Raw genomic sequence first — 23,839 nt, forward strand, 5'->3', positions numbered from 1 at the left:
GAAGAGTTATATTATATACATAAGTTAGGAGTTTTAATCTAGTTATAAATATTTGATCAAAACCTTAATATCACAACTAAATCATAAGTTCAATCTTCAATTGTTAGAGAAAAAAATTGTTAATTAATCACAACAATATTGTCATTTTGATGCTAAATTAAAATGATTTTAACGTAAAGATAAACAATAAAAATTAGCAATAACAATAAAGATAAAAGAGGTTGAGATTGTTTAACATAAAATATTAAACAACAAATAAAAACGGACTGATCTCTAAGTTCTTTTGTCATTGAATTCTTCACACATTCTTTAAAGACTAGTCATTTCTCAATTCCCAAATGATTTAACAAGTATCAATCTGACTTAAGAAAAAAACTCGAACTTTTACATATTTTACCAATTTGTAAAGATAGACACTTCCCTCTAACTAATTTAAAAAATATAAAATAAAAAAATAGTTAAGGTCAAACTAAACACAATTATATGAATCTGAATTAAAATAATAAATTTATTAATTATTATAGTCTAATATGTCATTAAAGTTATTAAGTGTGAATAAATATATGTTGATAAATAGTATTGATGAAAATTTTCATCCAATCAAATACTTCTTCAAATTATGAAAGTTAAATATAGAAGTGAAGAAAATAATAATTCTTCCACAAAAGAAACGAAATGAGAATGCCTAAATTATATTACAATTTAAATGCATAATTTTTAATATATAAATTATGTTTTAAATTTGCAATAAATTATCATACGAAAATATTCTTAAATATTGATAATATTTTTAAAATACATTAAAATTGAACTTATAAATAATGATAAAAAGATACATTGATAATAACTCTTAAAATAGTTATCGTTAAAGAAAAAAATATAAAAAGTATTTTAGAGAGTAGCTAATTTAAACTATTTTTGTTAAAAAAATAATTATATTTGATTTCAAAATAACCACCGGAAAATAAAACATATTTTTTACCTCTCTTATATATAACAGTGGACTCGAAGAAGTGAACTTTGTAGCCCAAAGAAAGAAAAAGAAAAAGAAAATAAAAAGGAAGTAGAAGAAGAGAAGCAAGGAAGCATTTTTCTGTGTTGTGTGTAGCGATCTTCAAACCTTTCTCTCTCATTCGATCACATTCAAAATGGACATTGATTTCAAAGAATACCAGTTGCGCTGCGAGCTTCGGGGTCACGAAGATGATGTAAGATTTATCTTTCAATTCTTCATCTAAAATCTCAAACTTCCAGAACTCAAACGTCCTCGTTTTGCCTTTTTTTTTTCGTTTTAATTTCAATTTGCATTGATTGTTGAATTCAGGTTCGGGGAATATGCGTTTGCGGCAGCGAGGCCATAGCGACGTCGTCGAGGGACCGGACGGTTAGGTTGTGGTCTCTGGACAGCCACCGCAAGTTCGTGAGTTCCAAGATTCTGTTGGGGCACACGAGCTTTGTGGGACCTTTGGCGTGGATTCCCCCGAATTCGGAGTTTCCGCTTGGTGGGGTTGTGTCTGGCGGCATGGACACTCAGGTCTTTGTCTGGGACTTGAAAACTGGTGAGAAGGTTCATACTCTCAAGGGCCATCAGTTGCAGGTCACTGGCATTGCGCTTGATGAAGGGGATGTTGTGTCCTCTTCTGTTGATTGGTAGGGTTTTTGGTTTTATTTTAACAATATCAATTATTTTGATTCTAGTTATTTTTCAGTTTGCTTGAATTCCTTGTTTCAAAGTCTCCTAGAAGTTGGAACTGATTTTGCTTCAATTTTGATAATTTTTTGCACACTTTACTGTTGCGTAGTACCTTAAGACGGTGGAGAAATGGGGAAGCTGTAGAGACGTGGGAAGCCCATAAGGCACCAGTCCAAGCAGTTATAAAGCTGCCCTCAGGAGAGTTTGTTACTGGTAGGTATAGTGTAGTATAGCTACTCGTTAATTCATTTATGTCAGGATTTTTTTTTATTATCTTGTGTCAGTTTATAGTAATGATTTAAAGGGAGAATTTATACTTGGGGTTCTGCCTACGTGTATGTGAGATCTTGTTACCTAAAATACTTTTATTTTTTGGAATGATTTGGAGTGCATTGAGTTTGTCAAACTTACGGTCTCACAATTTTAGGTTCAAGTGACACTACTTTAAAGCTTTGGAGAGGAAAAACTTGCATACATACCTTTGAAGGACATTCAGGTTTGTTTTACTGCGGTTCGACATGCATGTTGCATTTTAATCTTTTATTTTTTTAGAAATTTACATTTCTTTTTGTATGCACATGTGATAATTTATAGATTTTCCTTGTACATTTCTTTTGGCGATGAGGAATTTATAATTTAATGTTCAAGTTTAATATATTGCTTGTCATATTTGTGTTGTGAGTGGATTTTTTTTTGAGATCGTTTTATTTTATCAAATTGGTTATTTTCTGCCAATTTGGCTCATGTTTTCCAAATAAATGAAGGCCAGAGAGGTTGTAGGCTTGTAGCAATTATGCTGCCTTGGTAACATGTTTTCGCAATCATATTATATTCTTTTATGCCGTTACGGACTACATTCCTCCCACCTGTTGTTGTTAATGTTACTGCTAATGCTGATGACCTTTGAGGAATGTACAGATACAGTTCGTGGGTTGTCTGTGATGTCTGGTCTTGGAATCCTATCTGCATCACATGATGGGTAGGTTCATTTCTGCACACACTCCCCTTGATCTAATTAATGAAACCCTGGTTGTGCTTCAGAAAATACATATACCTTGCCTTTCTTGTTTTTGTTGTTACAGTTCTCTTAGATTATGGGCAGTAAGTGGTGAAGTGTTAATGGAGATGGTCGGTCACACTGCCATTGTTTATTCAGTTGATTCACATGCATCGGGACTTATTGTCAGTGGTAGCGAAGATCGTTTTGCCAAAGTTTGGAAAGGTAATTACGTCTTTATAGCTTCTCATGATAGAGGTCCTAAGGAATATTATCAGCATATATTACTTCAATGGCCCTGGTTCAGTTTTGGGAGTGCTAAGTGAGCTACACAATAATGTTGGTGGTTGGTCTTCAGGAAGTTTAAAGGGGTTGGAGATGGGGTGTGTCTCCTATTTTTCTTATGTTTAGGAAACTACTTATTCTTCTGTTAATCAGTTATATTATATTTCATTTGCCATAATTCTTACAATTCACAGGTTTGGGTTTATATCAATATGCACAATTTTTGCAACTTTGTTTTTGAAAATATAAATTATCTTTTATAAGAGTACACATTTTATTTTGTAGTGTCATATGAAGAGACCTCTCTCTTTCATTTTCACTATTCAACTTGCCATGTGCATGAATATTCTAAGGTTGTAAAAAGCTCAAAGGCATCAGTTTTACTTCACGGGCTATTGTGTTGATTTTTTTGCCTCAACTTATGTATCTCTGATTTGAAATTACAGACTTTTTTCTCTTGAAACTTTTCCAGATGGAGTTTGTGTTCAGAGCATAGAACATCCTGGTTGTGTTTGGGATACAAAATTTATGGAGAATGGGGATATTGTGACTGCATGTTCAGATGGAGTTGTACGCATTTGGACTGTAGATCAGAATAATGTTGCTGAACAGCTAGAGCTTGATTTATACACTTCAGAACTTTCTCAGTACAAATCTAGTAGGTATGTTTTGTTCATTTGGTTGTCATAATGTGCTTGCTACTTCCTTGTCACATCAGTTTTTCCTTTTCTTGTCTGTCCATATTGTGAATTTCCTAACCAAGATTTTCACTTGACTCTGGAAATATATGGTTCATTTGTCCTTGGTGAATACATGGCTTATTTTTAATTTTTAAATATATATTATGCTATGCTTGGATTAGCTATCTCTTGGTATTATTGGTGAACTTAGCTTGATCTGTTTATTTTTGCTAGGAAGCGGGTTGGAGGATTGAAATTAGAAGAGTTACCTGGCTTGGAGGCACTGAAGATCCCAGGTATAGTTTTAACTGTTTCTTCTTCAAATGCCCTACACCCACCATTTGTTTCTTCGTTTGGAGTGTTGGAATTGGGGTTGGGGAGACAGATGTAATTTGCAAGTGATGGCATCACATTGCTGAAGATTGCCCACCTTTTGTAATCACATGCTATTTCCGGTTTTGAATATCTTTTTAGATAGGAGAGCTAAGCTTGATTGAATGAAATTGTAGCATTAAATTAGTCATAACTTATAAGTTTTCAACAGTTCTGTAATACCTGTTGGCTAATGACATTCTGTGATTTATACTTGTGCATGATACATGGTTAGAATGAACCCACCCACCCCCTCCTCTTTTGAACTGTGTTATAAATTTCTTGCATATTCGAGCCCAGTGTTTGTCATTCTTTCTGTTTTAAGCATCTTCTGATTCTGAACAGGAACAACTGATGGCCAGACAAAAGTAGTCAGAGAGGGGGATAATGGGGTGGCATATGGATGGAACATGGGAGAACAGAAGTGGGATAAAGTAATTCCCTTTGTTCTATACAACTTTTAATTTTCTATTGTGTTTCACTTAAACTGTCTATTTCTGTTGCCTAATTCAAATCCAAGTTGCAGTGGCAAATGTAGATGATATTATAAGATTTTTTTAAATAACAATTTACATTTACTTAAAGATCGGTGAAGTTGTTGATGGACCTGAGGAATCAAATCCTCAAATTTTTGATGGTATTCAGTATGATCATGGTCAGTTTCCTTTGTTTCCCTGAACACTTGATTAGGTTTGCCTTCTTCAGATTCATTTCTTATACATTTTACCTGTGATGCTCAGTGTTTGATGTGGATATTGGTGATGGTATGCCTATTCGTAAGCTGCCATACAATAGATCAGGTATGCATTTTTACCTCCAGGCAGCATGTTTAATCCTAACTTAATAGTGAACGGATTCACTTTCTTGTGCCACATTAGGAGAGGTTATCTTGTTGTTCTATAGATGTTTTGGAATAGTGACTTTAACTGACTTATTAGGGTCAGTAGAAACATATTAATTATTATTTCATTAGTTCATTATATTTTGTCTAATTCAGTTATGAGAACTTGGAGAAGTAGATGGATTTATTCATATTCCACTAGATAATCAGGATCGTGTAATATGAACTACTGGGCCAAGTTATCGAAAACTGTTATGGTAGATTGCATCAATTTCCAGAATATGTGCATGTGTGCTACTTGGTCAATATACTAATAAAAGGAAGCAGTTGTTTTGGAGTGTCCTGTATAGAAAAAAAGGAGGTGTGGTAGTAAAATAGCACTCATATTTCTGTTTTCCTTGCATTTGATTTTCGCTTATGCTCTGAAGCCTGAAGTCACAGTACTTTTAAGACAGTAGAGAGATATTTATGAAGAAGAGAATGTGTCAAGCTTTTCAAAATCTTTGTCCCTTATTCCTCTGTTCTGTGATGTGAACATACCACCCTCTTTTACAATTGGTTTAATTATTAGAACCTCGGAAGATATTGAGGTTTCTAAGATATCATTTTGATGTACTTGTACATTAAGCTTTATAGGAAACTTTATTGCCCATTTTATGCTTTAAGCCTTCTTGTCACTTGCAATTGTTTGTCTTATTTGACCCATGCTAGATGCTAAGAATCAAACCTCGTCCTTGTTTATGCCTGTGAATGAAAATTGCTGACTAATAAAAAAACTTTAATGTCTCCAGATAATCCATATGATGTTGCTGATAAATGGCTACTCAAGGAGAATCTTCCACTTTCTTTTCGTGAGCAAATTGTACAGTTCATTCTTCAAAATACTGGACAAAACAATGTTACTTTTGATGCTTCATTTCGAGATCCCTATACTGGCTGTAAGTATAAATATCCGTTAAATAAAAAAATTTGATGGTGGTCAATGACGTCCATTGTCCTTTTTGTCCTCCTTTTTTTATTTCATTTTATTTATTTATTTCTGTTTCAGCCCATGCTTACGTACCAGGACAACCTTCTTATTTGTCTGGTAATAAAAGTTCAGCTTTATGTGGTTGTTCATGTGTTTCATTACGTTCATCTTGTATGTATCACGTGCTTGTATTACTCATCCCAATTATTTTTTATTTATTTTTAATGACAGATAATTCTGCAAAACCCACTTTCAAGCATATTCCTAAGGTGTGCTTTCATACCCTTTGTTTTGGATGTTGTTGACATATTTTGTCCTGGGGAAATACATTTCAACCTGAGAGTTCTGAAGTCTGGAAAATGCAAATGATCTGTTTTTTCTTTTACTTAGTAGTTTTTTTTTTCTTTTTTATTAAAATAAAAAATGCATTTTTAATTTTTAACTTGGGTTACATGATCTGTGGGTCCTTAAAGCCAGGCTATCCCTTTGTTTTGGATGTTGTTGACATATTTTGTCTTCAGGAAATACATTTCAACCTGGGAGTTCTTAAGTCTGGAAAATGCAAATGATCTGTTTTTTCTTTTACTAAGTAGTATTTTTTTCTCTTTTCTATTAAAATTAAAAACAATGCATTTTTATTTTTAAATTTGGGTTACATGATATGTGGGCAGTTAAAGCCAGGCTATGTAGCAAAATCCTTAGTCCCAGCATGTTATTTTTTGTGTCCTAAACATAAGTGTAGATTTATAATATAACATTAGCACCCAATCTGGTATGTTTTGGCATAAGGAATTTGTAATTTTTATTTTTCTGTAATTGTGGTCTATGTACCCTACTTTCACGGTGTATTTAAGATAGGGATCCCTTGATTCGGTAAGCACAGAATATTGCTCTAGTGGAGCTCAATAGGAAGAAGTGACTATTAATGTTTCTTGATGATGCCCTTGTTTATTAGTTGCAAATGGGGTTTCACCTTAGAAAATTGGTGGCAAGTAACTCTAAAGTTTTGATTTCACTGTAATTTGACCTTCATGGTTTTTCTGTTATTATTATTATTATTACTGCTACTATTATTAGAAGACAAGCAGTCAGACGGGCCAGTATATCATATTTATAGAAATGTTGCTCAACGGACAACTAATTTGATTCCATTTGGAAGTGGATAGTGCTAAAAATTGTGTAATAATTTTTTAAGCAATTTCTGTGAGGAAATTTGAACTTTTTCCCTCTTTGAGTTAATCATGTAATTTGATAGCTCATACCCGCTTTTTACTTCTGTTGTCAGAAAGGGATGCTTGTTTTTGATGCAGCTCAGTTTGACGGGATCCTTAAAAAGATTACTGAGTTCAATATTACATTACAATCTGACCAGGTAGATATGGTATATTTTTTGTTCTTCTTTGGTTATTAATTTGTTATACATACTGTTAAAATCATATACTTTTGGTAAAAGGAATTTCAAAGTTGCGATGGTCAGGATTGGGGAATTTTTTAATCTTCCGTATCTGCTTTATCCATGATCATTTGAAACCCCAATATACTTGTTGATGATGATAACTTAAAATGCCTTTTGATGAAAGACTTGGAATCTACGGGTTATGAAACATGACTTCCAACCACCTAAAGAGAAACCGTGCAATTGAACTATGTATCAGAAAGAAATAATAACAATAAAGCCGCTTGTCTTAGCAAGTGGACTTCAACTTTTAGCGAGCATACATGGATTCAAATACTGGATGTGCTCTGTAAATCGGTTTTATTTTGTCAATCTCATGCAGGAAAAACAGAACTTGTCTTTGACTGAGCTCAATGTTTCTAGACTGGGTGCCATTGTTAAAATTCTGAAAGACACTTCACATTATCATTCTAGTAAATTTGCAGACTCTGATATAGACTTGTTACTGAATCTGGTTCGATCATGGCCTATTTCAATGATATTTCCTGGTTAGTTATTGTCTCTTGTTGCTCCTTTTTGTTGTACTTCAAGAAATTTCCATTGCTAATTTCACAAAACCATTGGAATTTCTTTTTTCATTTTCTTTCTTGTCCTCACTTAAATCTCTTTTCTAGTCTTTAGGAAAATGGTCTTCCTTACTTCTTGTTGTGCTTTCTCTATGCAGTCATTGATATCATAAGGATAATTGTTCTTCATCCAGATGGGTCTATTTTACTTCACAAGCATTTTGAAGCAGAAAACGGTATCAATCTTGCCATCATTTTGTTTTCTGACATCAAATTATGATAGCAATCAATAGAATCCCATTCTTTTGGTGTGAACATTGAGAGAAGTGAGAACCGCAATAGAATTCCATGTTTCTAGTGTGAGAGTCAAGTCCCATACCTTGCAATTGAATCCTAACATCTCATCATACTTCTCCTGTACCAGTGACCATGTGGGCTGTCTGTACACTAACTCTTTGATTAGTTGCAAGTAAACATTGTAATGCTAGTGGTACCACCCCACACTGCTTGTTTGCAGTTGAGAGACACAATGAAAAGATTTATACCAATTAATATATACCCTTTCAGCAGTTACCTTAGTAGTTAGTTATGTTTTCTCTCCCTTAGTTTTGTTCCTCTACATTGTGCCCCTTTCAACCCCTTCTATTATGCACTTTGGTTATCCTTGTGTTTCTATCAGAAATATGCCCTAGTACTGATATTCCTTGATCTTGGAGCATATTTTTCTTTTCCTACCTTTTTGTTAGTGTGTAATCTTTTATTGATTTTCTCCTGTGTTATATCCAGACATACTTGTGGAAGTGATTAAGAAAGTCACTGTAAATCCAACAATTCCTGCAAATCTGTTGACCAGCATCCGTGCTGTAACTAATCTCTTCAGGAATTCGTGCTTCTACAACTGGTTGCAGAAACATCGTAGTGAGGTTAGCATTTCTTTATTGTAATTTTCTTACTTTGAATTTTTGAAGGATTTGTAGAACTGCTTGATAGACTAACATTAGTGTAGAAATTTTCTTATACATTGTTGAGAAAAACGATTCATTATGTAACATTGTTGTTAAGAAAAAAGGATTTATAAATGCATACCTTGTGTGATGAATTTAGAACTTTTTATTGTTCCTCTGTTTTCATGTGTTTTTAGTGATATTCATTAATTTGAAGATATACGTTGACTTTTAAATGTGTCTTTTAATAAATTTTCACAATTCATCATACTGACAGACAGGTATCAATTCATCAATTCAATGACTTGGACTATTTTTTTGCTTAAAAAAATTCATTTCTGAAAATTCCTTGTTCATTTTTTCTTGGGCAGATACTTGATGCTTTCTCAAGTTGTAGTTCATCTCCAAACAAAAATTTGCAGCTGTCATACTCTACCTTGTTACTAAAGTAAGTCCTTTTCTTGGTACAAACACTCTAGTATTTTCTTGACTGAGTTAGTGCACATTGTTCTGGGAAAAAAACAGTGTATTATCAATTATTATTATTTGGCTCACATAATTCCACTATTAGTTTTTCATCTTGATTTACTTTTTTATTATTTGTATGTTTAGCTTTTGGAAATTGTCTCTCTCTTTTGGTTGTGTTAATTCCAAATAGAAGATACAGTCTGTGTTCAGGTGCAGAAATGCTTCAGCGCTTTCTGGTTTTTTTAATACCTCTTCCCCACTCCAAGAAAATAAAAGAACGATTAAATGTTATCTTTTTGGATGAAAAAAATGGAAGAGGGAGGGTAATTCGCATCTGGATTTCTTTTGTGCTTGGTGTGTAACTCTACTATTCTTCACCATCCTGCTGCATAAGCAAAAGTATAGACGCAAAAAGTGGTTGTGGCTTTTAGATCTCAGTTCACATTTTATCATTGCAGTTATTTGCCTTTATAAGTGCAATATTAATGGTCCAGAATGTAAGTATGCAATAACTTTTTCTTATGTGATCCTCGCAGTTATGCTGTGCTGTTGATTGAATCAAAGGATCAAGAAGGTCAATCTCAAGTTCTGTCAGCAGCCCTTGAGGTATGTCTTATGCTGTTTTTACCTAGCCATGATAATCACCACTACATCCCCAAACCTCTTATCCTACTAGGTAAATTTGACTTGGATCAATTCCATTAGTCTCTGCCAAAAAACAAAATTTCAATAAAATCATTTAGGACAAGGTCTTTTAAATTGTTCCTCCTTCTTCTTCACTATTCCTTCTAGTCTTATACTCTTGTTAATTAGATTATCTTCGATTCTCTCCCTCCTCTCACTGTTGGATCTATTGTTCCTCTCACATGATCAAACCGCTTGTAGGAGAATCTGTCTCCTCCTCAGTAGATGCTTGTGGTTGTAGGAGAATCTTTGGGTCTATTATACTTGTCTTGTAGAATTTTCCATTGGGATTTGAGAGACTTTGATGACACCTAAAACATTTGGTCATGTCGTCCACTGAGATTGAATTATATGTGGCATCCCCATCAATATTATATCTAAATAGTGCAAATTTCTACCCCTAAACAATGCTAATTTTGGTCATACTTAACCTGCATTTCTTATGCTCTGCCATATTCCCCGTAAATGAAAAACCTCCAAATTCAAAGCTTCTACACACTTGAAACAGAAGGAGCGAGTCAGTGTTGCTTTAGATTTTGTATGTGTCTGGATTATTCAAAATCAAATATCTTACTTTTAGATGTTATTATTTCTGAACTATGCATTTTGTTTTTGTGTAGCTTGCCGAGGATGAAAATGTAGAAGTTGATTCCAAATTTCGTGCTTTGGTTGCTGTTGGATCTCTGGTAATTTTAAGTTTCTATCTGATGTGTTGTGTTTGATAATACACATTCTTTGTCTCTATATAAGGCAAACTGTTCTACCTGCTACATCTCAATGTCATTTAAATACACGATTTTGTATGTTTGTTAATATCTGCTTTTGTGAATACTGATTATCCAAATCCTTTATAGTATATATCCGTTGTCTACTGTTGCACATCTTGTATTTGTGCATAGATTCTATTTTTTTTATGGAGGATGGAAGTGAAGCTAGTCTGGGTAATGGGATAAGCCTTTTGTTCTTGTATAGACTATGGAAGTCAAGCTAGTCTGCATTTGTGTCTCAACTTTACTACATGATTTTTGCTTATTTTTTTACAATTTACTTTTTTTAAAACACGATGTTCCAATCCATTTATCACCCTATTATACTCTTGCTGCTACTCAACCTATTTGCAAATTGTTTTGGCTGCAGGTTTGTGTTCCATATCCTAGTCAGTGGAACACCTTTGTCTTAAGGCACCCGATTTACTTAAAGAAACGACTTAATGACATTATGTTATTATATACTATACTAAGGGTCTAGAATCAAAATAACACTTTGTTTATTCCGAAATCATGAGCTAACAATTAAATAAAAAACATCCTTTTTGTGTCTTAAATATTTATGTGCAGACAATCCATGAATCTGGGAGAACTAATAATGAAGCTTATTATTCAACAAAATGTCACACTAGACAATTTATTTTTTATAATAAATTCATTTGCTTTGAAGCATATCTGCCTCTGAATTGCTTCACTCAAATTTCATTTCTCTAATCTTCTTCAATCAGATGCTTGAGGGTCTTGTCAGAAAAATAGCTCTGGATTTTGATGTTTTGAACATTGCAAAAGCAGCTAAGGGCTCTAAGGATGCCAAGATTGCAGAAGTCGGATCTGACATTGAGCTGTTAACAAAGCAGAGCTGATCTGGTGTTCCGCTCCTCCAAATAAAATGAAGGTAAAAGAGGAGCGATTACACTCATGTTAGTGCCCCGTAATCAGGCACATGCACACAGGGTTCCTTTTTTTATTGTTCTTGGCATTGTGTCTCTGGGGGGAGAGGGTCAAATCAAAGCATTTTGTCTACAGTTCTTTGGAAACAGATATTATTCAGTGTACAGCATTTCTAAATTATTTTCCAAATTCTATCTCATATATATTGAATTTTCAGTTTCATTCAAAATTCAATTTGGTACATATTGTATTATTTTCATCATCTACATGTTCACCCTCCATTCTTTTACTACTATGACTCCATCATCATCAACATGGAAACTAGAATGGAAGTCTGGCTTGGGGTAAAATCATTAACATCAGACCAAGTATTTGAAAAGAGGGAACCGTCAATTGAGCTTTAAGTTTGTGTAATATTTCGTTCCTTAGTAACAAAGTTTCATATAAAATAAAATCCATAACCATGATTAAATTATCAAACTTCATCGTCAGTTCCTGCCACTGGGGGGCACTCTTAGAACACGTTATTATAGTCATGCTTAGATTTACGTTTGTTAATTTGCATTTTCTGTATTCGCAGGATTTTTTTTGTACTAAAAGGATATCAGCAACCAATATCATTGTTTAGAGTCTAAAACTGACATCCTTTTCAGTTTCAAAACAAGGAGCTGTTTCATTTTAGAAGATTCATTGAAAGTGATTCAGCAGCAGTAACCTACAATTACAGATTTCCACCGTACCTCCCTACTGAGACAATTATAGTTTTCAACCCATGAGATGTTTATCAGATAGGTTGTGTAAGCCATTGAAGTAATTGAGGTAACAGTGTAGTCTTTTTTGCATCATTTGCTTTAATGGTATGTTAATTAATACTTCATTTGGGAACGTTAATCAATTTTGTGTGCTACTTTTTTTCTTTTTTCTATTTAAGAAACCACGTTTCAAAAGTCATTTTAATGTCTGTTTTGTTCTGTAATGTAAACTAGCGAATGTTTTAACACGGTTTATACATGAATATGTAATTAATAATTCCTATACTATCTTTATGATCACGCATTTGCATTTGTTTTACCCCTTTAAAACCAAAAGTGAAGTTATCCAATTATAGATTAACCTTCATTTGTTAATAATTAATAAATTAATGAATATTTCGTATGTTTTATGAATATTTACGAAGTATAAATACAATTAAAGTGTATGAAAATATAGAATAAAAACATTTAAGGGAAATCAACGTAGTAAATACAAGATCGTTTTAATGATAATTCATAAATGTTTCCTGGTGATTAAAGACAATCAAAAATTGGATAGAAACTGGAAAAGGCAATTTATAATAATCAAATAATGGATTAAATTTTTTATTTTATTTTGAAAAATAAAAGTTATATATGTTGGTCAAGGAAATTTATAACAATTGTTTTGTTTTCAATTGAGAACTTTATTTTATGTAAGGTTATACTCTTTTTTAAAGAAAAAGAATCATTAATTTGTAGGATTGTACTGTTGATAATTTTAATAGTTATTTTTTGAAATTATTGTTTACTGACTTTACAAATTGTCTTTTTTTTATCAGTACAACAAGTTATCTATTTTAATTACTTATAATTTTATATTTTACTTTGTAAAGTACATTTTTTTATCTGGTAGGTTAAAGATTCAACCACACTTTAAAATAATAATTCTCAAAAGTTGGTAATTAAAGTGATTGATACTTTAATATTTTATTTTTCCTCTCTTTTTTGTTTTAAATTGTTTTTAAATTTAATTTATATTCACTGTTATATTAAATACAATTTATTCTTTTTATCACATTCTTTTCCATAGTATACTTTCACAAAGGGAAATAATTAACTGACTCCAACACTTACTCTCATAGTAATTACGAATCTAACCATTGAATCCATGATATCATCTTAATAATGATCACTATGTAAACTTTTATATAATTTGAATTTTTATATTTATACAATTTCAAAATCAAAACATATAGTTATGTTTGAAAAGCATATTTTTTTCTCACAGAAAAATTTAGATTAAGAAAAAGATATCAAAAGAGTATCAACCCAAATAATAATAATCTATATCTATATATAAAAGAGATTTCCCATTATAATCATTTTTTTATATTTAAATTTATTTCAATTTTACTTATATTTAATATATTTCATTTTATTAATACAATTGAATTTTATTAATACAATTGAGTATTTTGTCATTTCTTTACTTAAAAAATAAAATTATTTTTAATTTATTATTAATATACAGTTTTTATAGGCAAACTAACTCCGCATTCTTTCTTTAATTTCTTATTTTAAGGCAAAAACAAGAAAAAAGAAAGAGCATACTCTCACGCGTTTCAACACCAAATCTCACATATAAAATAAAATAACATTTATTTCCAATCACTTTCTTCACTCCATTGCAAGCAACTATATTTTTTATTAAAATCATTATTCTTTTGTATCTACCATCAAGTCACTCCTAACTTTAACGTGAACATCATCACACCCTCTGATCCCACCAATGAAAGAAGAAAAAAAACTTGAAAAAGAAAAAAAACTTAAATCAAAAAGAAGAAAATAATTATTTAATCAATTTATCATATTTTTTACATGTTATTTTTTTTTCATTTTCGACTCATCTAAAATTATTATTTCTGTATATATATTAAATTTTTATTATTGTAAAAATTGAATAAAATAAGTGTTTCCACTAGTAATAATAATAATAATAATTGTTATCGATAAAAAAAAAAAAAACTATTATATGAAAAATATCTAGTATCTGGATAAAGAAACTGGTGTGGTCGTTATGGGTGGCACGCAGAGTGTTAAATACGAATCCTCAACGGACAGTGTTCCCAAAGTTTGGATCCATGAAGGCTTTCAGTGCCATAAACTCCACAAATCCATGTCTTCCCAAAACCCATTTCCTCAAAGTCCCTATCTTTCACCCCTTCTTCAAATTCAATCCATTCTCACACTCATACAACACCCATGCCCATGCTGCAAACAGAGCTCACAAGCTTCCACTCACCATCAGCTGCAAGCTGAAAAGCTCCCAAGATGTCAAAAACAAAGGGAAGAGCGTGTCCCAGAAGATTGTCTTATCAGAAACTTCCCCTCCACCACTCACTGAGGATGATAGCACCAATTCTGACAGTGGGGATGTTCCACAAAGCTCAATGAAAAAAAAGGGAGGCCCTTTTGAGGTGCTCATCGTGTTCAGAAGAAAGACTTTGCAGATTCTCTCTAGTTTGCCATTGGCTATTGCGGACATGTTCGTTGCTGCTGCTTTGATGGCTTTGGGTATGCATAATATGCTTCACTTTTCCTCTTTTCTTTCTTTCCATTGCTCTCGATTAACCACATGCTACATATGCTACCCAATATTTTGTTCATTAAACTTATATTTCTAAGATATAAAGATAGAAACATTGTCAATTAATTAAGAGAATTTTAGGGAAAATATAATCATTGCATCATTCAACTAAAAACTGTGTTAATTTAGGTTTGTAATTATATATTTAAAGTGTCATTTTTTTAAAGGTTTTTACTTTTATTTAGCTATCATTTTTAAAGTTTAAGACGACATTAATTATTCTTAAGTTATTTATACCTTTATCCTTTATCTAATCCATATTTGATTTAAATATAGAAACAGAGAGAATAATTTTTTTTATAATATTTTACTAAAATCGAGAAAGTTTGTTGTTGAGTTATATTTAAAAAGGAATGAATCGAGTACCATTTTGTGATTAAAAGTAAAATAGAAGATGAAAACATGAAATGTTTACTCGAAACAAACAAATGGTGGCTTTTGTGGATTCATCTATGCTTATTATGGTGAAACCAATTCCTAGAAGATACTTGATTATTGGTTTTCTCCATTCTCTTTTAGTTTCTTTTTCTCTAATTCATTGGACTCTTTTAGATACTTGATTAAGAGTATTCCTTAAGTGAGATTCTTTCTCTTTCTCTCTCTTTTATAGCAATTGCAACAAGAATATTAAAACACAGAAATATAGAACTTGGAATGAACTATCCTAATTTTTCATTACTAAGTGTATTCTGCTAGATTAACAGCACAATCCTTTTTGAGACAACGGGTATGAGGAGGGAAAACTCATTCATAACACTTTTAGATGAGAAAAAAAATTATTTTTTCTGTAAGCTAAATTAGCTTATGCCTCAGTTAAAACCATAATTTTATAGTAACTAATAAAACATAACTTCTACAGATTATTTATAAGTTATTTTTACTTTGTAGAAAAACTGATTTCACTTTTCATTCTATTTTTACTAGTCATGTATATGGGAAGTTTGTTCAAAAGAACCAAACATCTTTAACTTCTGTTGCTACATATAAAACCATGCGCTTATAGTATCATCAAATTATTAATTATTTTTTGCTATTGGATAATCACCATAGATTTTTATATTCCTCATACCCAATTATTTTATTGGTAGTGAAGTCCGTGGGAAATCAAAATGTGCTCTGTATAAGTATTTGTGACGTTTATCCTTGTTACTATTTAGAGGATTGGTGATGAACCAAAAGCTCCTGAAATTTTTGGGTGATCTTATAATGGCTTAAAGGATGCTATTTTAACTTTACATACTATCACTTGAATATTTTGTGACTGCAAAATGTGCTTTAGTATGATCACAATGGCTTAAACCTATCCTTCTATGCCAGGAACACTTATTGAACAAGGTGAAGCCCCTGACTTTTATATCCAGAAATACTCTGAAGATAATCCTGTATTTGGATTTTTTACTTGGAGATGGATTCTCGCCCTTGGTTTTGATCACATGTTTTCGTCCCCTGTATTTCTTGGAGTGTTGGCTCTCCTGGGTGCATCCCTCATGGCCTGCACATACACAACTCAACTCCCCATCATCAAGGTTTCAAGAAGGTTTGTTTCTCACTTTTCTGTATCCATAATGCCTGAGTTGGGAAGTTTCTTTTCCACTGAAGGCTTAAATTGTTCCATAGATGGTCATTTTTGCATTCTGCTGAGGCCATACGCAAGCAAGAATTTTCAGAATCATTGCCAAGAGCATCAATCCAAGATGTTGGTACTATTTTGATGGGAGCTGGATACGAGGTTGTAGTTCCCCTACTCATGTTCAACTATTTGTTTTTCCTTATATCCTTTACAATCAAACACATGGGACACATTTAGGAAATGATTTTTTATTAACCAACAACAGTAACAACAAAACATTATTTTACTTAGTGAGACTTGCTACATGGTTCACATAACTTTATTGGAGTCAGTTAAAGGCCAAAATATCAATAATATACTTACTCATCATAAGATCTCTCTTAAAAATTCCCTTCAATGTCTTTCTAGGTTTCAATCTCTCTTCATAGACTCAAAAACCATGCAGTACTGTTTCACCAGTGTGTCTAGTGATCTTCTTTGCACATGTTAAGACTACTTTCACTTATTTTTTGCCATCTTTCATCAATCGGTGCCTCACCAATGCCTCATCATACACAATCATTTAGTTTCTTGTCTTTTTCTATATGACTGTTCACACATCTATCTATCTTAACATTCTCATCCTTGCCTTCCAACCTTTTTTCTGTTGTGTTATTATCCCTTTAAAACCCAATATTCACTACCATAGAATATTACTTCATTCTTTTAGTTACTGGCCAAAATTGAACTTGAATATTTTTGGGCTGATAGAGTGTAATTTTGGATGATAGGTATTCTTGAAAGGACCATCTTTATATGCCTTTAAAGGACTTGCAGGTCGGTTGGCCCCTGTTGGAGTTCATATAGCACTGCTACTTGTAATGGCTGGAGGAACTGTTAGTGCTGCTGGGAGCTTCAGAGGTTCGGTCACTGTGCCCCAGGGGCTGAATTTTGTTGTAGGTGATGTTCTGGCTCCTTCCGGATTTCTCTCTTCTCCAACTGAGGCTTTTAATACAGAGATTCATGTCAACAGATTCTACATGGATTATTTTGAGAGTGGAGAGGTAAATGAGATTTTTGTTTTCTATGAAATTGTTACTTGAAAATTGCAATTGAACTCAGTATTCATGAAATTTCAGCATGGAAAGGTCAGTAAAAATGTTGATTCTTGGTTTATGTTACAGGTTTCACAATTCCACACTGATCTTTCCCTTCGTAACATGGATGGGAAAGAAGTAATGAGGAAAACAATCAGTGTAAATGATCCTTTAAGATATGGTGGTATCACCATATATCAGACAGATTGGAGTATTTCTGCTCTGCAAATTCTTAAGGATAATGAAGGACCGTATAACTTGGCTATGGCACCTTTACAGATCAATGGAGATAAGAAACTTTATGGTACTTTTCTACCGGTTGGAGATATTAACTCTCCTGACGTTAAGGGAATGTAAGTTTTTGGAAATTAGGTGTATGATACCAAAACATTATGTTCAGCTCTTCTCATCCCTTTTACTTTGTTGTGTTGTGTTGAATTTTAGATCTATGCTTGCTCGTGATCTACAGTCAATCGTCCTTTACGATAAGGAAGGAAAATTTGTGGGAGTTAGACGGCCTAATTCAAACCTCCCAATCAATATTGATGGCTCAGAAATTGTCATTGTTGATGCAATAGGAAGTAGTGGCTTGGACTTGAAGGTGCCACCTTAAACTCAAATCTTTCAAGCAGGTGTTTTAACTTTGTCATTAACTCATTGTTTTATTTATACAGACTGACCCAGGTGTGCCAGTTGTATATGCTGGATTTGGTGCTCTAATGATCACTACTTGCATCAGCTATTTGTCTCATTCACAGGTGAATTTTATTCTAACCATTGTTTGACGTTGATTCTCTCTCCATGTGATAATGACTGTTTGGCTAAATAATATTGCTATATCAGCTGAAAAATTCTTTTCAAGGAAATGTCAATGTCAATGTAGCACATACATTTTGAACAAATAGCATGATTTATGTGACTAGGACTGAAAAATTGAATATGATTGACCTGTTGATTTTTTATTGGTCAACTGACAGATATGGGCTTTACAAGATGGAACAACAGTCTTCGTTGGAGGAAAGACTAACAGAGCAAAGATAGAGTTTCCAGAGGAGATGAACCGCTTACTTGATAAAGTCCCTGAAATTGTTGAATCAACTCTATCTAAGCAAGCTGATAGCATTAGTGGTTAGCTTATGGCTTGAGACGTCAAGATGGGTAAAGTTGCTCTTCAGTTGGATGACTGCAATTTATAATGGATTATGTTCAATTTGGATAGATTCGTTAATTAACACTTACAGAAAAGAAAACAAGAGGTAAATGGATCAAACTTGTAAATTAAAATCAACTTATGCATCTCAAGCTTTTTACAAGTTTTTCATTACTTTTTTCAAAAGTTGGGAATGTTTTGGTTGATTTTATCATGTTGAAGAAGTTTAATTCATTTTACTTCTTTATTTCTTTTTCGTAAGTAGTTATTGCAGATTTATCCAAATAAGTACTTTGGCATACAAATACATAAACTCCCTCAATGAGGTGCCCTTTTCGTTGATCAACCAAGGATTTTACAAATGCTCGAAGGATGCCTTCCAGAAGCAACTCAAGAAAACTTTTACAGCTATATTGCATTACCTTATCTAGATACACTCAGTTCATCATACATGTATATTTCCTGTATTTGTTTTAGTTATAGAGCCAAATTAATCAACACTAGTATGTCTTGTGTTAGTTTAGCCCCTCATTTTAGTTGAAAAGAGGATCAAGTTGAATTTGAATTTTTTTTTATTCATAAACATGGTCCACAAAATATCCCAAAACTCAAGCAAAAGATTAATCTATGCTCGCAGAGGGTGACTTCCTATAGCCAAGCTTTTTTTTTTAATTTGATTTGTCCACAATGTACAGGTTGCTATTGCAACTGCATTAAGATGAGCATCTTCTCTTTTCAATTTATTGTATTAAGCTATTCCCATGTCCCTTGGAGTGACAAAGGCATAGTCAGAGATGTATGTTACTCTCCTTGTAACCAAAACTTAGAAGTAACCTGAAAACATTTATAAGAACTCTTGGAACTTTTGTTATTGATAATAAATTCAACAATACATGGGGGCTGTAATAACTCCTATGAAATAAAACCCTCGTTTCATGTATACATTGATAATGTATGTATGCAGACCTACTCTACACAAGTTGCATAGCTTCTTTACGTTTCAAGTCAAAAATCTTGATGAGCGCATCTTCAACAGCCTGTTTGAAAACAAATGATGCAAAATAGTATTAGATGAAATTGAATAGAATATAAACAAAAAGTGAAAGCACGCCGTATCATTAGAAATTTAAATAAACAAGACAAAGGTTGCTTGCATCAGTTATTCATTGGTAAGTAACTATTGGAAATAGTACGATAGTTTAAGATGAGAGCTGAAACTACATTTGCTACAACTTCACAAAATGCAGAAGTATGCTGGGGAAATCCACAAAAATGAATAAGAATGAAAGGCTACAAGTTACCTTGTCTGGAGTGGATGCACCAGATGTTACACCAATTGTTATTGGACCCTCTGGCAACCAGTTTTCTTTCTCCACTAGTTCTCCATGCTGATAGTCCAGGAAATACATTTTATTAATAATAAAGTTAAAATGAGTAGTAACTTTAACAAGGTATAAATCTCTTTATGCATGCTTACATTCAACTTGTGTGCTATTTTGTTTCCTGGACCAATTCTTTGATCACTGTCAATCCAATAAGAAGGGATCCCATATTCCTCAGCTATCTCTTGCAGGTGTGATGTATTGCTAGAGTTCCATCCACCAACTACTAACATAAGATCCACATCTTCCTCCACCAGTTTGTACATAGCATCTTGTCGTTCCTGAAAGAAAATTCAACTTAGCTGTTGAATAGACAGAAAGCTAACAAAACTGACTCCTAATTATGTCATATAAATATATAATGTATGCTGCTAACTTATAACCAGACTTAACAAGCATGTCAACCACAATAGACACCAGGGGAGTGAAACCACCCACCTGTGTAGCATCACAAATTGTGTTGAAGCTCATGAAGTGCTCATTGATGTCCTCCACACCGTATTTGCGCATCATAGTCCTCTCCAGTAGTTTCCCTGCGAAATGATCAGTAAAATAAATACCACAAGGACTTATGATTAGAGATACGTGAGTTACACAACCTTCCAAAAAAATACAAACCAATCTCTTCTGTCTCTCCCTTGAGCATCGTTGTCTGATTTGCGATGCCAGTTTTTATTAGGTCCTTGTCTGGATCAAATCCCTTAGAAACAGCAAATTTAAATTTCTGCACATAAATAAATAAATAATCATGATAGTGAAAACCACAGGGTTTAGAAAGCAAGATTAATCACATGATAACAAAACCATACCTCTAACAATGCTTCTTTGGTAGAACTTGATCCATTAAGTTCACCACCAAGAATATAGTCACAGACATATTCAGCCTGGATAAAGTAACAGTCATACAAAAATCACAACAAATTCTTCAAGGCATTCACCACACAAAAATTGAGCATAGCAGAAACTTAGGACAGACCTCTGACATATTCTTCACAACTATATATTTTCCAGCAAAAGAAGCAGTTGCCACAGTTTCCTCATGGTTATATTTACCGTGAATTACAGAGGTATAATCTCCTTGCTTGTGCTTTTCAACAGAATTCCATACCTTAAAAAAGACAATTTATTGAAGAAACAGTCTCAGTATTTGGTGATACATGACAAAATACATACGAATTGAAGTTATGCAAATCAGCACAATACCAAACAATCTATACAAAAGAGTACCTTTGAGACCCATGGACAAGTTGTATCAACAATCCGAACATTTTTCTCACTCAAAGTCAACATCTCCTCCACTGCAGCTCCAAAAGCTGGCAATATGACTACATCACCATTGTCGACAACATCAAATTGTTTAGCACCTTCTTCCAGAGGAATATTCTTCACTTTCATATCCTGTAGCCTCTGCATTAATAATTTATGAACATTAGAAAACAGTGTGTACAAGAAAAAGGGCAGCAATCAACCATCAAATTCAGGACATGAATAAACCTTTTTATCAACTTCCTGAACCGAATGGCATAACTTCAAACTATTAAAGAAATCGACATAATTGATGGTGAAGGAAATCCAAAGAGACCTTAGTAACGGTAGGATTGTGGATGATTTCATTGGTAAGCCAAAGTGTCTCAGTAGGAAACTGTTTTCTGGCCTCATAAGCAATTTGAACAGCCCTCTCAACTCCCCAACAGAAACCATACGCTTCGGCCAGCTTCACTGTGACATTACCCCATGTATACTCGAACCCATTTTCCTTCAAAGTCTTAATGATGTCACCTAAAATTACAGAAAATAGTACACATGACAAAATCACTACACAGAACGAACAAAACATGACATGCAATTACACAGAACCATATCTTAGGTAAACTCCCAACAATAAAAATAGCTAAAAACTAACAATAGTTCAATTTCCGTAAAACGAAAGAAAACCGTCCCAACACAATAACACAACCAACAATGAGTTATCCAATCTCTCTCGCCCTCTAACTCTGAACCGAAATAAACACATGCCCAGAAAGAAAGCACCAAACTTTATCATGCAAATCAATTCAAAAGCACATCAAAAGAACTCAAACACTAATTCTGAACTCAATTCAAGAAAACATACTGGTGTATTCGCTATTCATGAGTTGGAGGGTCTCTTCCTTGTGCCCAAAGCCTTTGCGGTTATAATTTTTACTCCGAGTAAGGTTCTTCCGAAAGACCTTGGGGTTGAACTCGGAACCCACAGACGCAGAAGCGGAATCGTCGGAGCATCGGATGGAGAAAGGTTTCCGGCACCGGATTCTGGTGAGAGTTTCTGGAAAAGCGATGTCGGCGCGTGAGGAAGGGAAACGGCAAATATGCGCAGAGAAAGCCATGGAAGAGAGCATTACAGGACTTCAACCCAACACAAGAATGTCTCGATGTGCGTCAGTTTTTTATGGCTGCAAACTCCTCATACCTGTTTTATTTTCAACCTTTCTTTATTCATTTTATTTATTGTTCAAAGCAGACTTTTTATACTATTATTATTATATAATGTAATATAATTGAATGTAATGAGAATTCTTACACCTAATTTTGAATTTTATTTTTTTTTTTTATAAAAAAAATGTCTGGTTAGTTCTTTGGAGATGACGAGGATGCTGCTGACCATATATTCAACCCATCTGAATGCCCCGTGACAAACCCTGTCTTAATATTTCTTCATTTATTTGTTTCCTAAATCTATAAAGATGAAAAAAAATCCCTCTTTAATGATCTTAATTTTCATTGATGATATTTAGATATATATTATTTTTCTTTGTTTAGGGTTACCAAGATATGCATAGAGACAAATCTCATAAATCCAATCTATCTTTTTTGTGTAGAAAATAAATTTTAAGGTATGTTATTTAAGAGTTTTACATGTGAATATTTATCAATAGGAAGGATTTGAATGGATATTTATGACTTTGATTAATGTTATTTTTGTTGTTAGGTAGGAGGAAAAAAGAGGTATTTTTTTTTGTTGTTTTAGGGATTTTAAAAGTAAGGTATGGAAGAGGGAGAGTGAATTTGCGTGAATAGTTATTTCTCTTTTACTCTTAAATACAAATTAGAAAGATGGGTGAGGAAAGTCATGTAAGATGGTGGTGTTTTTCCGTTTTATCTTTGTTTTTTTTTTCATGGAACAAGTTTAGAAACCAAATTTAGATAGTAGTGATTTTGAGTAAGACGAGAGAGAATGATGACGATGTATCATTTATGCAATAATATATATAATAATACATTTTTTTTATCATATTATATGATGTCATACTTTGTTTTATATATTTTATCTTTTTTATAAATAAGTTTATTGTACAATTCACTCTACATATTATTCTGAAAATAATTATTTAATAATACCAAAATAAATTATTCAATTTATCACAACCATCACTCCTAAACTTCAATCAAATTTACTCACAATTCCGCACTTTAATATATTTCAACTCAAATACACTTACTTTTTTACACTTTAGTCTCAAATCCTTACACATTCACTCCAAATCGTCGCACATCAACTTTATTCATCCAAACAAAACATAACATTTTATATAGTTAAATTACGAGGATACCATTTAAATTAATATAATTTACAATATATATTTAAAATAAATAACATCATAATAAGAATATTACTCATTAAAAATGCATTATTAATAAATAATTGTTGAAAATGTGGACTTTTTAAGACAATATAAAATATTTAAA

General features: G+C 32.8%; 3 protein-coding genes across 10 annotated transcripts; 2 read left to right on the forward strand and 1 right to left on the reverse strand.

The window, feature by feature from the left end:
- Window positions 1–1,009: 1,009 nt before the first annotated feature.
- On the forward strand, window positions 1,010–12,461 carry LOC137813381 (transducin family protein / WD-40 repeat family protein). 5 transcript variants are annotated; one of them, XM_068617442.1, is made up of 23 exons: window positions 1,010–1,208; window positions 1,325–1,650; window positions 1,803–1,906; window positions 2,121–2,189; window positions 2,612–2,672; window positions 2,776–2,915; window positions 3,448–3,637; window positions 3,890–3,951; window positions 4,373–4,461; window positions 4,613–4,682; window positions 4,768–4,827; window positions 5,660–5,806; window positions 5,917–5,955; window positions 6,070–6,107; window positions 7,124–7,210; window positions 7,617–7,782; window positions 7,959–8,036; window positions 8,587–8,723; window positions 9,116–9,192; window positions 9,749–9,818; window positions 10,517–10,582; window positions 11,392–11,558; window positions 12,135–12,461. In XM_068617442.1, exons 1-22 carry the CDS (start codon window positions 1,149–1,151, stop codon window positions 11,524–11,526), a joined length of 2,271 nt encoding a protein of 756 aa, XP_068473543.1. In that variant the 5' UTR covers window positions 1,010–1,148; the 3' UTR covers window positions 11,527–11,558; window positions 12,135–12,461. The 5 variants fall into 5 exon arrangements, with proteins under 5 accessions (XP_068473543.1, XP_068472065.1, XP_068472781.1 ...); XM_068615964.1 differs by having other exon boundaries at window positions 1,016–1,208; window positions 7,124–7,219; XM_068616680.1 differs by having other exon boundaries at window positions 1,016–1,208; window positions 7,124–7,219; window positions 12,208–12,461.
- A 1,886-nt stretch (window positions 12,462–14,347) lies between these two features.
- LOC137833059 (cytochrome c biogenesis protein family) lies at window positions 14,348–19,487 on the forward strand. Of its 4 annotated transcripts, none has more exons than XR_016517300.1 (9): window positions 14,354–14,862; window positions 16,253–16,472; window positions 16,553–16,664; window positions 17,276–17,548; window positions 17,669–17,934; window positions 18,026–18,182; window positions 18,256–18,339; window positions 18,559–18,837; window positions 18,997–19,487. XR_016517300.1 is itself a non-coding variant. In XM_068641444.2 (9 exons), the coding sequence occupies exons 1-8, from the start codon at window positions 14,430–14,432 to the stop codon at window positions 18,712–18,714; spliced, it is 1,701 nt and encodes a 566-aa protein (XP_068497545.1). In that variant the 5' UTR covers window positions 14,359–14,429; the 3' UTR covers window positions 18,715–18,739; window positions 18,997–19,229. The 4 variants fall into 4 exon arrangements, 3 of the variants coding, with proteins under 3 accessions (XP_090153351.1, XP_090153350.1, XP_068497545.1); XM_068641444.2 differs by having other exon boundaries at window positions 14,359–14,862; window positions 18,559–18,739; window positions 18,997–19,229; XM_090297224.1 differs by having other exon boundaries at window positions 14,353–14,862; window positions 18,559–19,487.
- An 87-nt stretch (window positions 19,488–19,574) lies between these two features.
- On the reverse strand, window positions 19,575–22,512 carry HDR (4-hydroxy-3-methylbut-2-enyl diphosphate reductase). The gene is made up of 10 exons (XM_068641452.2): window positions 22,227–22,512; window positions 21,696–21,892; window positions 21,341–21,520; window positions 21,090–21,221; window positions 20,923–20,997; window positions 20,732–20,837; window positions 20,552–20,646; window positions 20,209–20,394; window positions 20,033–20,119; window positions 19,575–19,768 (listed from the first exon to the last, which is right to left on the reverse strand). The coding sequence occupies exons 1-10, from the start codon at window positions 22,489–22,491 to the stop codon at window positions 19,703–19,705; spliced, it is 1,389 nt and encodes a 462-aa protein (XP_068497553.1). The 5' UTR covers window positions 22,492–22,512; the 3' UTR covers window positions 19,575–19,702.
- Between the last annotated feature and the right edge of the window lie 1,327 nt (window positions 22,513–23,839).

The sequence above is a fragment of the Phaseolus vulgaris genome, chromosome 11 (genome assembly GCF_051622355.1).
Source record: "Phaseolus vulgaris cultivar YP4 chromosome 11, ASM5162235v1, whole genome shotgun sequence".
In the NCBI taxonomy this organism is placed as follows: domain Eukaryota; kingdom Viridiplantae; phylum Streptophyta; class Magnoliopsida; order Fabales; family Fabaceae; genus Phaseolus; species Phaseolus vulgaris.

Coding starts and splice junctions, on each gene's coding strand:
- LOC137813381 (XM_068615964.1), top strand. CDS start 1,149: ATGGACATTGATTTCAAAGAATACCAGTTGCGCTGCGAGCTTCGGGGT. Junction 1,209..1,324: donor TTCGGGGTCACGAAGATGAT/GTAAGATTTATC, acceptor TGTTGAATTCAG/GTTCGGGGAATATGCGTTTG. Junction 7,783..7,958: donor TATTTCAATGATATTTCCTG/GTTAGTTATTGT, acceptor TTCTCTATGCAG/TCATTGATATCATAAGGATA.
- HDR (XM_068641452.2), bottom strand. CDS start 22,491: ATGCTCTCTTCCATGGCTTTCTCTGCGCATATTTGCCGTTTCCCTTCC. Junction 20,395..20,551: donor CAATTTGTGATGCTACACAG/GTGGGTGGTTTC, acceptor ATTTTCTTTCAG/GAACGACAAGATGCTATGTA. Junction 19,769..20,032: donor GTGCATCCACTCCAGACAAG/GTAACTTGTAGC, acceptor GTTTTCAAACAG/GCTGTTGAAGATGCGCTCAT.
- LOC137833059 (XM_090297224.1), top strand. CDS start 14,430: ATGAAGGCTTTCAGTGCCATAAACTCCACAAATCCATGTCTTCCCAAA. Junction 14,863..16,252: donor TGCTGCTTTGATGGCTTTGG/GTATGCATAATA, acceptor CTTCTATGCCAG/GAACACTTATTGAACAAGGT. Junction 18,183..18,255: donor GTAGTGGCTTGGACTTGAAG/GTGCCACCTTAA, acceptor TTATTTATACAG/ACTGACCCAGGTGTGCCAGT.